Consider the following 14,476-nt stretch of genomic DNA (forward strand, 5'->3'; position numbering starts at 1 on the left):
AACTTCAGGAACAGAAAAGCAGAAAAAAACAGGGACAATTTTCCATCTTGAACTTGTGAGCTAGATAATTACCATTAATAGCCACTAATTGGTTGTGGCTGATGACTCACTTAATAACATTCAGAAACTTCTTCTGACACTACAAGAAAGGCAGGTTAATAACGGCACCTCCATGGAAGGAACAGCCTGATTGCTCGACGCGCCCAAGGCTCTTTTCACCTTGCATTAGGCTAAACTGCAAATGTCTTGATGGTCTGGGCTCCTCAGTGGGACTCAGCCTCACATATGCCACCAGGAGCCTGCTCCAGAAAGATCTCCCTCATGTACCCAGACCTTTTGGGGACTAGCCTTAACAGGGGCCCTCCAAATACAAGAGGAAATCTCCACCATCACCCATGCAGATGATGTGGGAGACCCTCTGCACCCACCCGGCCGACTGGAGGCACACTGTGCTAGCACTGGAGGGCAGAGAGTCTGTCACGGCGTCTCTGAGGCCCAGTGTGAAGCCCAGCACCAATCAGAGAGCAGGGGCTTAGGAAACCTTGACTGGAGTGAACCACATTGTCCTGTATGATGATGGCAGAACCAGCTCATACCTGGGGACACTGATTCCTGGTGGCTTCTAACAAAGGTTTGAAAGAATTTGTGGGAGACAGCCCTGAAGCCCTGAACCCTGAACCTTTAATGAAGGGACTGTGCTGGTTCAGGCTCACAGTCCATCCAGCTCTGCCGCTGACAAAGGTCTGAACTATCATGCTCTGTCTCTTTGCTGTCAGCCTGAAAGGTCAGTTTTAGGTCAGCTTCAACCAGTGGCCGTTGATGGTTCCTTTGTTTACCAACTTGCCCACACCCTTTCTGAGGCCATTGCTATTTTCCGTTTGTACCACCTCTTGGGGTAAACAACTTGGACACCGCAGCGTCAAAACGCTGTTGGGTTCCACGTGGCAACTTGGGCCCAGGATGTGGGTGGATTACCTTGGCATACTCAAACATGCGGAGGTCAGTGTACATTTCGAGTGCGAGGTTCTCGTGCCCGCTCCTCTTGTACAGTTTGGAGGCCTCATGGAACTTCCCCTGGTAGGCAAACACTTCTGCCAGAAACAGGTCATTGTTGGTCTCTCCCCGCTTCTTCCTCTCCTGGAAAAATTAGAAGCACAGGAAACGGCCTCTGCAGCCACGGCAGGAAGCAGCCTTTACAAAGGTTAGATGTTGCTATTTCAAGTTAAGCCCCTGGGCCTTCCTACTGGAACCTACACTTGGCTCCTGGGCTGTTGTGTCTCTCACCTAGGTTTCTGGTGCAAATGCTTGACAACAAAAGCAGATATTTTTTCCAGATGAGTGAAGATCAAAAGAGATGCAAACTTTTGTTTGTTTAATGGAAATTCTTCAGGGCTGCTTGCTTGTATATTCTTCCCAGGAAACAACTGCATAGTTAGGATGGTGTGTACTGCCCACTCGCTGGTGGCCCCCAAGCTCCCAAGATCTCCCAAGTCCCCAGGCCTGGTTTGACCAAGTTGTGATTCATGATGATGGTGGACAAGGAGAAAAATTAAGGTTTCTTCTCAAGGAGACCAACAAAACAGGATAATGAGTCTTACTATGTCCCTGTCTCTAAACAGAAAGTGAGCGAAGCCACATGCTGAGCACCCATTAGGCACTGGGTTGACACCTCCCACACGGACCCAAGGATGGGTGGTATCACCCAAGCGTCACATTGAGGGAAGCTGAGATTTAGAAGAGGAGCAAGTCGAGGTCATATAGAGCCGTCATTGGACTTGGTCTGTCTGACTCCAGATGTTCTTTGTACCACATAATGTCACCTTTGGAAACAAGTGACAGTTCCCAACAACACACCTGCACGTGTGCACACATGCACTCACACATGTGTGCACGTGTGTGCACACACACACACGGACGTGCAGCAGTGTTGAGGATGGAGAGAAGTAACTGGCATACTCCTTCCTCCTGTGTTAGGGAACATTCATTAGTCTACAGCTCAAGTATTTGTAAACACTCAATAGCACCCAATCTCTCATCCCCAGCAGTTTCCTTTTGCTTGTTTTCTAGCAACTGTATCACAGTGGAGGAAGATGAGACATTGACTCAAACTCCTAGACAAGCTGGTGAAAGTTTTAACAGCTGGAGGCAACATGCTTCCTACTGACAGAAGCAATTTTAAAAAATCAAAGAAAAGTACACATAGTTTAGGCTAATCAACCAAATAAACTAACTCCTAATTGTAGGAAATGAATTAGAATCTTGCAGCGAGACAAAGAAATAGGTTTCATAAGGCATGGAATTTAGGCCATTCTCCATTCTAGGCCACAGAATATCATCATGATCAATAAAAATTATTTATATTCAGTATGTACGTAGCTATAGGGGCAGGTTCTCTTCCTGCTGTTATCAGTACAGTTACATCTCACCTATTCAAAAGAAGCCTACGGAACTCGGAACTCGGTTCTCTGGAATAATGTCAGATGCCTAGAAGCAAGTAACTAAGGCCTCAGAGCAGCCAAAATGGATCCTCACTTGAAGGCACTTTACTCTTTTTTAAGAGACAATTCTTACAAGTTTACTTTAACTGACTGCCCAGCTCACAGCACACTAGAAGAGATAGTAAGACAAAAATTCAGTAAGACATGATAAATGACTAAGTGGTCTTCACAGAAGTCAGTTACCTTTCTTTGCACAGAGAAAAATTACGTTCCAGGGCTTCAGATTAAGACCCCTAGATCCAGAACACTTGATTCACAAATGCCAGCCCCTGACAATAAGTGGTACTGGGCATTCCTGGTAGATGGCTCTGAACAAACCCTTCACCGCACAGGTAAGTAAGCAACAGAAGATACAGATGCTCCTTATGATGGTGCTGGGGGTGGGAGTGGGTGTGGAGGGGGTGCACCAGGAGCAACTTCTTAGACAGCAGCACAGCCTAGAGTAAAGACAGCATGAGCTTGGGAAACAGACAGAACTGGCTTTGAATTCCAACTGAGCTTTTGCTTGTGGACCCTTGGGGATGTGACATAGCCTTTCTGAGCCTTAGTTTCCTTAAATTTATCAAATAGGGATAAGAACAGTATCTGCCTCATTAAGTTGTTGTGAGGATTTAAAATAGTGTACACATGGATCATGTGTGGGGCACAGAGCAGGCACTCAACAAACGGCAGCTCTTACTAGGCTTGGCAAGCTGTGAGCTCCTGCAGGCCTTTCTTCCACTCAGCTCTTTGCCCACTGGGCTCAGCACAAGGCTTGGCCCACGACAGGTGTTTATTATGCTGAACTGACTGAAGGGACAAGACATTTGCTGATTTCCTCACTGCTTCCATATGGGAATTCAAATATACCTCACACTCCCATAGCCTCACAATGAATCTGTTCAGGAGAAAAAATATGTACACCTTTTTACAGACAGTCAGACAGCACTAAGATGCACAGGAATTAAGAATATTGTCTACCATCACCCGGCAAATGCTGCATGTAGAACCAGCCTCTTTAGTCTGCCCCGGCCCTCTCTGGGTTAGGTTGATGACCTGGTGTTCTCAGCCAGGAATGGTGGGCTGGGGGGAGGGCTCCAGAGCTCCCCAGGGCCTAGTTCAGTCCGCAAGCCTCCCTCCCGAGGTCCCATTCCTGTGGGTGGGGCACAGCTCACGTGCATTTGGGAAACGCCTCCTACACTGCACATTATTGGAGCCCTAGAGGGCGGTAACTAGCTAACAACAACCACAATGATGAAAACCAGTTATTGAGAACCTATTTAATCCTCCTAGCAACCCTGCAAGGTAGGTCTCATCCTTTTTCACAGACAAGAAACCAAAGCTCAGAGAGAGTAAGAACCCACCTGCCTCACCCAGCTACTAAGTGATAGACAGCACTCCTTGCTCGCCTGTGCTGTCTCCCCTCGCATGGCATTCTCCTCCCCCACAGCAAGGTGTGGCCTGGACGCCCAGATACCAGTGAGATTTGTTCACGTGTCCTCAAGGCTCTCGCCTGCTAGAAGGGCTGCCTGTAACCCAACGACAGCGAGTCTCTGCTTTCTTGAGAAGGAAAAGCACTTCATCGTTTACCTCAATGCTGTTGATGAGCTCTAAGTATCGGAGGTCTTGTGCTCTGATGAAGGCCTGCAGGGGAAGATAATAAAAGAATAGCATCAGCTGCCTTCTGGGCTTCAGAAGTGGGCAACTGGCTGGAGGTGGAAAGTCAAGCTTAGAAAGTGAGCCAGTAAGGAGGAAAAAGAAGCAAGCACTGATTAATCACCGTGTGTTCAGGAGGGTTATACCACCCAGTGAGGCACAGCTTTATCCCCGGGGTTAGTCCATACAAAGAACAGCAAATAAGTCCCAGCCGCACCAGTCACTTTGGGCTTAGGTAAAACAAAACTGTGATACTGCAGTCTGTGGTGGTCCCTGCTTGGAGGAATAGGAATCTCTGTGCAAGAGGGAAGAACAAGCCAGTCTGATACTCGGAGGCAGTGGCACTGGAGCGGGAGTGGGGAAGAGGTACTGACTGAGGAGAGACTGCACGTATATCTTGGTGACTTGGATGGAAAGCAGGAGACAGCGATGCTTACCGACAGTGCATAAACACAGGGCACCCATAGCCCACAGTACCGGCACAGACGGAGAGGAGGAGGGGAAATCTGAGAAGGAATAAAGATGGTTTCTGGAAGGAAGGGGGAGGTAGTGAATGAATCACTCCAAGTCCCTGGAAGGCAAACTCTTATGTAAATCCTAAAAGTGCAGCTCTTGCCTTGGACTCGCAGTAAAGCCAGGGACTTTAACCCAAGGGCTGTGGGAAGTTTCTAGGCACCCTTCCTCACGCAGATTGATGTTAGCTAAGCCTCTTTTGGTGTTTTCAGATTCTACAAGGGGTTTGGAAAACATAACCCACCATGTCAGGCAGATTTTCATGTGGCTTTACTGTCAAAATTTCTACCCAGCTGAGCTCCTTTATGTTGTCCCATTTGGAATGGGCTAACACACATCTACAGGAGGCAGCAGATCCAGGAGCCCTTAGAATATGAAATGCAGAACAACTCTGGCCACTTGTAGCCTTTACTTAGCTGCATGACATCCTCCATCCTAAAAAGACTTGGGGAAATGAGCAAGTCATCCGGCCTCTGGCTGCCTCACAGATGACCACAATGTGACTTCACCTTTTCATCCCACGGGGCCAGGCATCCTGTCAGGGGCTGGGGATCTAGAGATGAAGATGACTTGGCCCCTGTCCCCTTCCCCAATTCAGGGGCCCATATTCTAAAAGGGGAGGTAGGCAGATTAAACAGATCATTAAATCTCCCTGAACTAAGAGCTATACAAGTCTGAACTAGACGCCCTGGAGAACACAGACCCATTGTCTGAGTGTGGGCAGTGGCAGGAGGCAGGATTAAGTAAAGCATCCCAGAGCAGGAACCTGGCAAATGGGTACTCCTGGAGAGGAATTCCTTGAAAAGGTAAGGCAGGCACCACAGGAGCAAATGGAAGGAGGACTAAGAGCATCTCTGCTCCTTGCTGGAGATCTTGGAAGCTTCCAGATCTGGGCTTCCTTAAAGCAACATGAAAGGGGAAACATGTAACATCTGGTAAGGTGGCAGAGAGGAAAGGAGAAGCGTTCTAGGTCTCAGTCCTAGCTCTGAGACTTTCCAGCTGGGGAGCCCTGAACCAGGCTCCCAACATCTTCCTTACAGAAAGGGGAAAGGTAGTGACGCCCTCTCCAAGGGTCCTTCTAGTTCTGCTCTGCTAGGATTCTAGGATTTGCCACTGTGCAAAATCTGTTTCCGAGTTCCTTCAGCCCTGACACATTCTGCAGAGTCAGGGATGCCCTGGTCTGAGTGGTCAGAGTCACAAGGCCCGTGAATAACTTCAGCAGAGGGAAGTGTGGGAACAGGGATGCATTCGTAGTTCTGCTCAGGGCAGCGGTCCTAGGTGCTAAGCAGCTTTCCTCTGCCATCTAGTGGGGACACCGGTCTATTGCTGGGAACCACCCTCCACCTCCATGTGTGTCTGAGTGACTTGGCAAAGCAGAAAAAGAAAGGCTGGGGATTTGGGATTTAGATAAAATGATCAAATTCTGGTCTATGGTCAAAATCTTGTGGCTTTAATACAATAATTTCTATTCTCAGGGAGTGTTTGGGGGATACAGGACTTGTTAAACAAATGGAGGGTCATTCTACTTTTCATCCAAACATTTGCTGAGCACCTAACACAGTGCTCCGCCGTGTTGGCCAATACTAAGATGAGGCAGATGTTTAATTCTTGGGTGTAAGGAGATGACAATCTATAAGGAAGACTTTTAATCCCAGGCTAAAAAAACCCTAACAAAACATATTCTAAGGATCCTTTGTTATTCTTCATCCCTCCTGGCATTTCTGGGTGGGACAGCAGAGGGAAATACTCCCTCCCTCTGAATTCTTAAAGCACTCCTCTATTACCACTTTCCTGACACTTAGTATAATACAGATAATTATTATATAATGATAATTTTACTTGTTTTGATAACAGCTAGCATTTGTACAAACACTGCTAGTTTTAGAATCCCTTTTACAACATGGCAGTTAAGCCTAATGACACTGTGACAGGCAGGCATGGCAGTTAGTATCTTCACCGTCCCCACTATAGAAATGGGAGGACTGAGGCTCTGAGAGAAGTGGCTTGCCTGGGGTCATCTAGCCTGTACATGGCAGAGCTGGTTCTCAACTAGGTTTCTGAGTTCTAGTCTGGTCTGGGTCCACTCTCTCTTCATGCCTAGAAGTCTTGACCTAGCATGGGGCGGGCATCACATACTTCTGCAACGCCTTCCCTACCAGCTCAGTAGCATGGGCAGAATGAATATCTGATTAATTGGCTGCGGGAAGATAAAGAGGGAAGGGAGGAGTAGGGGAGAAGGGGTTGGAGGCCATTCTTCCCCCCACCTCAAGTTTCAGATGGAAACCCAACTTAGAGACATAGCTGGGCTTTTCCTAATGTGTAGAAAGGGGTCAAATGTTTTCAGCCATTTCTGTTGTTTTAATAGACTGAGTCAGGAAATGACACCACGAATCAAGGCCATGAATCATGCCATGAAGGTATGTGGGGAGTGACATTGCTGTCAGAATCAGAGAGCTCGACCGTCTCTTCTACCACACTTAGCAGAGTGCCAAGAAAAAAGCATTGTGTGATAAACGGCCTAATACCAATAAGTGCTTATACCAATAATAAAAGCTACCATTTACTGAGTGCCTATTATGTGCCAGGCTTTTAGCTAGGTGCTTTACATAAATGATAGCTAGTGAGAGTGACAGCTAGAATTTATCAGATGCTTCTCCTGTGTCAGGCTTTACAGGCATTACTGCATTAGATCCTTACAACTTTGTGAGGACGGGGCCTATCATTACCCTAATTTTATGAATGAGCAACCTTAGAAAGGCTGCTACCTGCCCAGGCTCACAGTTAGGAGGTGGCTGAGCTGGGATCTGAATCCAGGTCACTCTGACTCCAAAGCCCACTACAGCATGTATCTGCCCCTCCATATGTCACCTGGACCCCCTTCTGCCTCCTCAAGGGACCCTCTAAGGACCAGACTCCAACTCATGCTGACTAGATGCTTACCTTCTTTGCTGTTTCAAACTCTAATCCTTCTAAAGCTTCCATGGCCAGCTCACGCCAATCAGTGTCTGTCACGCCCAAGCAAGCAATTTGGTAGGCTTCTTTAAACATTTTCCTATCCAGGTACTGGTACATTGGAGCAGACTGCAGGATTTCATCAAAAGGAAAGAAGATTGTTTTCAGAGTAATGGAAAGAGTCAGAGTCATACAAAGCCTGACTCCAGATGTGTGCACCGACAATTACAAATGGCCGCAGAGCAACACTATAATGTTTAATCAGTACCCTTCTCAGCCTCACCCTAGCCCACCCGACGTGCCTTCCGTTCTGCCACCTCCTTTCAGATCTGAACCATTGTGCTCCGCAGCACAAACTTCCTGCCCATCCTCCCCTCCACCACCGGCTTTTTGCACCTCCAGGCCTGCTTACCACATGATGTCACCCTCGTCTGGAATGCCTTTGCCCCTCCTCACCCTCTGGAAAGTACCTATTTGGCTTTCAAGTCACTGTCAAAATATCATCTCTTCTGGAAAGTCTTCAACTCTTCAGACCCCTCAAAGAAAGGAGTCTGAGCTTCCTCTGCCCTTTGTCCAGATCTCAGATTGTGTTGTAATTACAAGCCTGTCTCCCCCACAAGGCTGTACACAACCCGAGGGCAGTAGCAGGGTTGTACTTACCTCCCTCAGCTGTGAGGAAGGGGTATGGAATGGCCTCTTACAAAGAGGGCTGAGAAACCTTCTTTTCCCAAGAAACTAAGAGATTTGCTCCAGCTTACCCAGGAAGGCTCTAGACCACCTCTCCTAGTTCTCTGGTGCTGAAAACCTTCCTACCATCCCTCCTTCCAGATGACGCTGCCTTGCCGTGATACCTGTCAACAGTTTCTAATAACTTCTCTTCCTAGGTTTACACAGTGCTTCTGGATCTGTCCCAACAGCCCTGTGTCACAAGTATTATCACTCCCTGATCATAGCTCAGGAGACTGACTCGCAGAGAGGGCAACTGACTTGCCTGAGGACACATAAGTGGCACATGAAGACCTGGGACGGAGCCCGGGGTGATGTGACTCCAGGTTCTAGGCTCCTTCCTGCCTCTGGGTGTGTGTGTGTAGGTGTGTGTGTATACACGAGAACAAGTCTGAGCTAGGCTTGTGTGTCCTTAACAATGAAAGGCCCCGCCCTTGTTTTAGGCCAGTCTGTGTGCTGAGGGAAGTGCTCTCTCCTGAATTCCAGGGCAGTGGAGATCAACTAGCCAGTACCTCTGTGCTACTGGTTCCCAAATGTAGAGGTGGAAGTGCTGTTTTCTCCATTTGGGGCCTTTATCTTTGAAATTTCCTGTCTCATTTTTTAGCTTTAGAGTTGAAGTACATTTTTTTCTTTTTAAGCCATTCTACCCTCTGACAGTAAGATGTGGCTGCTTCTGAGTGCTCATCTTTTCTACCATATGTGCCACCCCACCCACCTTCCCTCCTCTCAGGGAGGCAGCAGGGTATGGACTGGGGAGCAGTTGGGCTAGAACCCCAGGCCCAGCTCAGCCACATCGCAGCTGTGTGATTTTTTTGGGTAACCTCATTAACTTCTGTTTAGATGCCCTGCCCAGCCCATAGGCTATCATGGGCAACAGGAGACGTGCTTTGACAATGATAAAGTGCTGGGCAAAAAGTGAGCATGCTCATTACTGCCTCTTTATTTTCTCAGCACTAGCTCCTCATCATCTCCCGAACTCTCCAGACTTGATCCCACACCCACTTTTCCCTCTGTTTGAAACACCCTCGCTGCTCCTCTCTGCCTTTCCAGACCTTTCAGGGCTCAGATTAAGTGTCACCATCTCCTGGAAGCTTTCTCAAACTCCCCATGCACAATGAGCTTTCCTTTCTAAACTCCTTTAGTGAGCATCCTCTGTTCCAATTTAGCTCTGTTTTGTAGTGTCCACTATTTTAAGACTGTTAATAATAATAACAATAATAGGAACTGGGCCAGACAAAACCTGAAAGATGGGTATATTTAACCCCACTGCACAGAAAAGAAGAGAGGCCCTAAAGAGTGAGAGGAGGTGCTCAAGGTCACAGCTGGCTCAGGCAGCAGTCAGAACTCAAAGCCAGTGCTCCTTCCCCTGAACTGGACAACTTCTCGCCACGCGGAACGCGCCATGAGGGTGGGAGAGAGACTGAGACAGGCACATCAGAATTGAGCATATGATGAATGGTTAACATTTGGGCTTGCTCAGGAGGCACATTCTGAGAGTGGGAGTTTTAAAAATATCCTAACCGAACAAATGCCCTCTGAGCTCTACTTTATCTCACTGGTGCATTCCAAGCATGAAGTCACCACCCGCCCTGAGAAGCCTGACTAGGGCTTGCTGTCCTACTTGGCAGCCCTGCCAAATCAGTTCTTGCACAAGATGATGTAAATTTCGAAAGGAAACCAGAAATCCCCAGAGTGGGTCTGATGCTTTTTCCCTCCTCTCTAGGCTAAAACCACAGGATGGCTGGAGGCAGAGGCGACAGATAAATAGTCTTTGTCTTGAGCCTGCCTTTCCTAACCCTTGGCAGTTCTGACCTGCTGCATCAGCAGGATGGCCTTGGTGCAGCCATGGGGGGACTCTGGCTTCTGAATCTTAAGGGCTTGGCAGAGGAAGCCCCAGGCCGCCCCTTCGGCTCCTCTTGGCTGGCCAAAGTTAGGGAGCAGCAAACTGCATTTATCTTTGAGGTCAGGATGGCAGTCTTGGGAGAATAACTCTCAATCAGCATAGCCTGTTTGGCACGAGGGAGGAAGATTGGGTTTCTGGTGGATGTGGTGCCTGGGTTTGGGGAGGGAGCAGATGAGGACTGCAAGGAAACAGCTCAGCAGGGGCTGTTCTTGCCTCTCCTCCTGCGGCCACTTCCACCCACTTCTCTCCCTTCTTTCTCTGGCTTTTTTTCTCTTTTCTTTTCCTCAAATCTGAATTCTACTAACATTTATTGAATAATTGCTCTGTGTCAGGCACTAATAACTCCTGCAGCAATGAGTAACAAGGGTATCATCAACTTAGAGGAGGAAGTGGACTCCAACCCCACTCTTTACAAGAAGCCAAGCCAGAGAGCGTGAGTGAAGGCAAAGCGACGTGTGTGGAGGGAATGTAGATTGACATAGCCTAGCTGAAGGGCAATCTGGAAACATCTCTAAAAATCTTTCAAATGTACATAGCCTTTGACCAAGCAATTTCACTTCCAGGAATTTATACCAAGGAGTTAAGTTGGGATAGGTGCAAAGACTTAGCTAGAAACATGCCCACTATCTACAATAGCAAAAAAGCTGTAAACAGCATAAATGTCCAACAATAGGTACTGCTTGAGTAAGTGGTGGAACATCCACGTGATGGAACAAAAAGCAGGCATTAAAAACAATGCAGGGGGTAGGGGAACAGCGAGAGGGGTGTGGTTATAATAAAAGGGCAACCCAACACCAGGGATCTCATAGATTGGTGGTGGATACACGAACCATAGGTGATCAATTTGTACTGTAGTTTTGCAAAATGTTACCAGTGCGGGAAACTGGGCAAGTTGTACAAGGGATCTCTGCATGATTTCTTACAACTATATGGGAATTTACAACCATCTTAGTAATTAAAAATGCTAGAGAAGTACACTTATTGACAGATTTACAGTGACTGTTCTTTTGTTTCAAATGTTTATATAAAATCATATACTCAGGAGCCGGCCCCATGGCTTAGCGGTTAAGCGCAGGCGCTCCGCTACTGGCGGCCCGGGTTCGGATCCCGGGTGCGTACCGACGCACCACTTCTCCGGCCATGTTGAGGCCATGTCCCACATACAGCAACTAGAAGGATGTGCAACTATGACACACAACTATCTACTGGGGCTTTGGGGGGAAAAAAAATTGTAGACTCAAATTGTATATTATGCATATATTATATATACATATAGAAAAGGTCTGGGTGGATATATTCCAAAATGTTTAAGAGTGATTCTCTCTTGAGGATGGGATTCTGAGGGCTAGTCTCTCCTTGGTGCCTGTCTCTATTTTGTGACAGTTCTACAGTGGGCACGATTCCCCTGGGGCGCAGACAGGCAGCTGGGACAGCTGTGATTAGGCCAGCCCTGACTGAGGTTGTCAATCTCTGCCCTCCTATCTGTGTTTCTGCCCTCCTCCATTCCGCAGCTCCAGACTCCAGCCCCTCATTTCTGTTCTGGCCTCCTCCTAGTTTGAAGGACTTGTACAGATAGTCCCATGCTCCCTTTTTGGCTCACAGACCTCATCTCCCATATCCCATCTCACCCAGATTCTTTTTCTCTCACACGTGCCACTCTCCTCATGCACCCTTGTGTATACTCTGCTGGACTCCCAGCTTTGCTAGCTTGCTTCACTCTGCCCCGCGCACAGCCGTCAATGAAACTCACTCTGTCTGCTGACAGACAACCCTGCCTACCCCTCCTCGTCCCTACCAGGAAAGAGGGATCAGAAAGAAATGCAGGCTCAGTGAGGTTGAGCTGTTTGCCCAAAGACACACAGGTTGCATGGGGTAGAGACAGGGTTTCAGGTTCAAATCCAGAGTGTCTTCCATGACATCACAGCTGCCACTCTTGTCTCTCTTCCCTTTCTCCTCACCACCCCCTCCCCAAAGCACTAGTGAGGGGCCTGGCTTTCCTGGTTTTGTCTGCCCTGCCACTGCGGAGAGCTGGCAGGTGCCCCAGGTTACCTGCGGCACCTCCACGGCCGACATGGAGAATGCATGGAGGCAGAAGATCTTGGAGCCGTTGTAGCCAACCACGAAGCCCTGCATCTTCTGCTGGTGCACGGGGAAGGTGCTGGCTTTGATGTTGAGGTAGCCTCCTCCTGAGAAGCAGAGCATGTCCTCACACTGGGTGTTCCAGGCCACGCTGTTGGCATTCGGTTCCTGAGGGACAGGGATGGTGAGGATCCTGTGACAACCACCCTGGGCTTCGGCACCATTCCTATATTCAGTCAAGTACTCCATTTAAAACCTGGGTCACACTAAATTGCTAACAGTGGGATGGAGGGAAAGGGAGGAAAAGGGCATCAGAAGAAATGGGTAGAGGCATAGAGGCAAGCTCCTCTATGGACTTGTATATGTTGCAATTTTTTAATAAGCAAGCATTACTTTTGGAAAAAAAATTATTATCCCAAAATATTAATCATTACATAGTAAGACAATCAGCAAAGTGAATTCTACTTCTGTTAAAGAATGAGTATACAGGGGCCGGCCCCGTGGCGTAGCAGTTAAGTGCATGCGCTCCGCTGCTGGCGGCCTGGGTTTGGATCCTGGGCATGCACCGAGGCACCACTTGTCAGGCCATGCTGTGGCGGTGTCCCATATAAAGTGGAGGAAGATAGGCACAGATGTTAGCCCAGGGCCAGTCTTCCTCTGCAAAAAGAGGAGGATTGGCATGGATGTTAGCTCAGGGCTGATCTTCCTGACAAAAAAAAAAAAGAAAGAAAGAAAAAGAATGAGTATACATAGCTATGCATAGAGGAAGGTGTAAAGGGACATATTCCAAAGAATTAACAGTGATTGTTTTTGGGTGGGTGGAATTGTGGGTGCTTTTATTTTCTACGCTTTTTGTTTGTCTGAAATTTTCTTTTAGTCATGAACAACTACTGTGTTTTATAATAAGAAAAAGAACAGTGAGTTATTTTTAAAATTAGAAAATAATATATTGTCTCTGCATTTATAATCCACACACTGTAAAAAGACAGTCACCCTGGGAGGCACCACCAGCACTCCTCTCAGTTTTCTGCTCAGCTCTGAGCCTGGGGACCAGCAGATGTTCATACCTTCCTGCCTAGAATCTTTTACAATGTCTGAATCTTTTATAATGAACATGGATTTCTTTTATAACGAGAAAAACACAATACAGCTGTTTTCATGTGAAGAGGGCAGGGGCAGTAGAGAGGAGAAAAAGCTGGGAATGTTTATGCCTGCTGGCAAAGTCTTAGCCCACTACAGAACCCTCAGTGGGGACTGGGAAGGACACATGCCTTTCCCCTCCTATCTGATTCTAGGTTCAGACACAGAGTCACAACTGGGGCAGCTCACCTACCTTCAGGGGTGGTGTTGAGGCCGGGCAGAAGAGAAGGAACATTTAGGGCCCTATGTTGTGCCAGGCACTGAGTGAGGCACTAACAGTATCTTGTTTAGTCCTATAGCAATTCTGTGAGGGGCAACTGCTAGTTCCATTTTAGATGTAAGGAGAAATTGAGGTTCAGAGAGGTTCATTAACTTGCTCAAGATCACACAGTAAGTGATGAAGGCAGGATTGGAGCCCAGGTCTGTCTGAAGGCAAAGCCCGTGCTCTTTCACCTAAACCACTGGACCTCCCCAGTGATGTGAGTGAGTTGTTATCAGCTGGGCTAGTTGCAGCCTTGGCTACTGGTAGCCAGGTAGTCCTTTCCAACTGACCAAGGCAGCTCCCTATGCCAGCACCCCTCCACCCTGCTGACTCTGCTGCCGAGGAGAAGGAGGAGCCCTGATAAGGGAACCTCAATCTGCCCATAATATTGGGAAACCTGTGGTGGCCAAGGAAGCCAGTCGGGGGAGGTTTCACCTTCGGGGGAACTCACTTCAGGAAAATGGGCCCTGACCATTTACAAAGCCATAACGAGGCAAAGAGTGGGGCTGAGTCCGGTAGAAAGCCAGCCAGGTGCTGGGCACGGAGCCTTTGGGCTGTCTTCTCCAGTGACACAACTTTCTCCAGCCACAGGACGAAATGGTGTGTAAACAACGCCTATCCCTCCAAACAGTTCACATTTTGCCGGCTCTTACAGCATCCTGGTGAAATAAGTAGAAGGGAGGGCTTTCCCTCATCCCTTCCCTTCTTTGAAATGACAAAACTTGTCCTGTTTCCTTACTGTATCTTAGGTCACGCATAGACACAGGC

General features: G+C 47.9%; 1 protein-coding gene across 7 annotated transcripts in view; it reads right to left on the minus strand.

Moving 5' to 3' along the window:
* IFT122 (intraflagellar transport 122) overlaps positions 1 to 14,476 on the minus strand; it is a 75,499-nt gene that overhangs the window by 21,962 nt on the left and 39,061 nt on the right. For all 7 annotated transcript variants that reach the window (XM_058565953.1, XM_058565921.1, XM_058565915.1 and 4 more), the window contains 4 exons: positions 12,277 to 12,474; positions 7,587 to 7,727; positions 4,068 to 4,121; positions 976 to 1,137 (listed from right to left, as the gene is read on the minus strand). In XM_058565953.1, coding sequence (XP_058421936.1) covers positions 976 to 1,137; positions 4,068 to 4,121; positions 7,587 to 7,727; positions 12,277 to 12,474 — 555 coding nt within the window. The remainder of the gene's footprint in view (positions 1 to 975; positions 1,138 to 4,067; positions 4,122 to 7,586; positions 7,728 to 12,276; positions 12,475 to 14,476) is intronic.

This window comes from Diceros bicornis, chromosome 2, assembly GCF_020826845.1.
Source record: "Diceros bicornis minor isolate mBicDic1 chromosome 2, mDicBic1.mat.cur, whole genome shotgun sequence".
NCBI classification, from domain to species: Eukaryota; Metazoa; Chordata; class Mammalia; order Perissodactyla; family Rhinocerotidae; genus Diceros; species Diceros bicornis.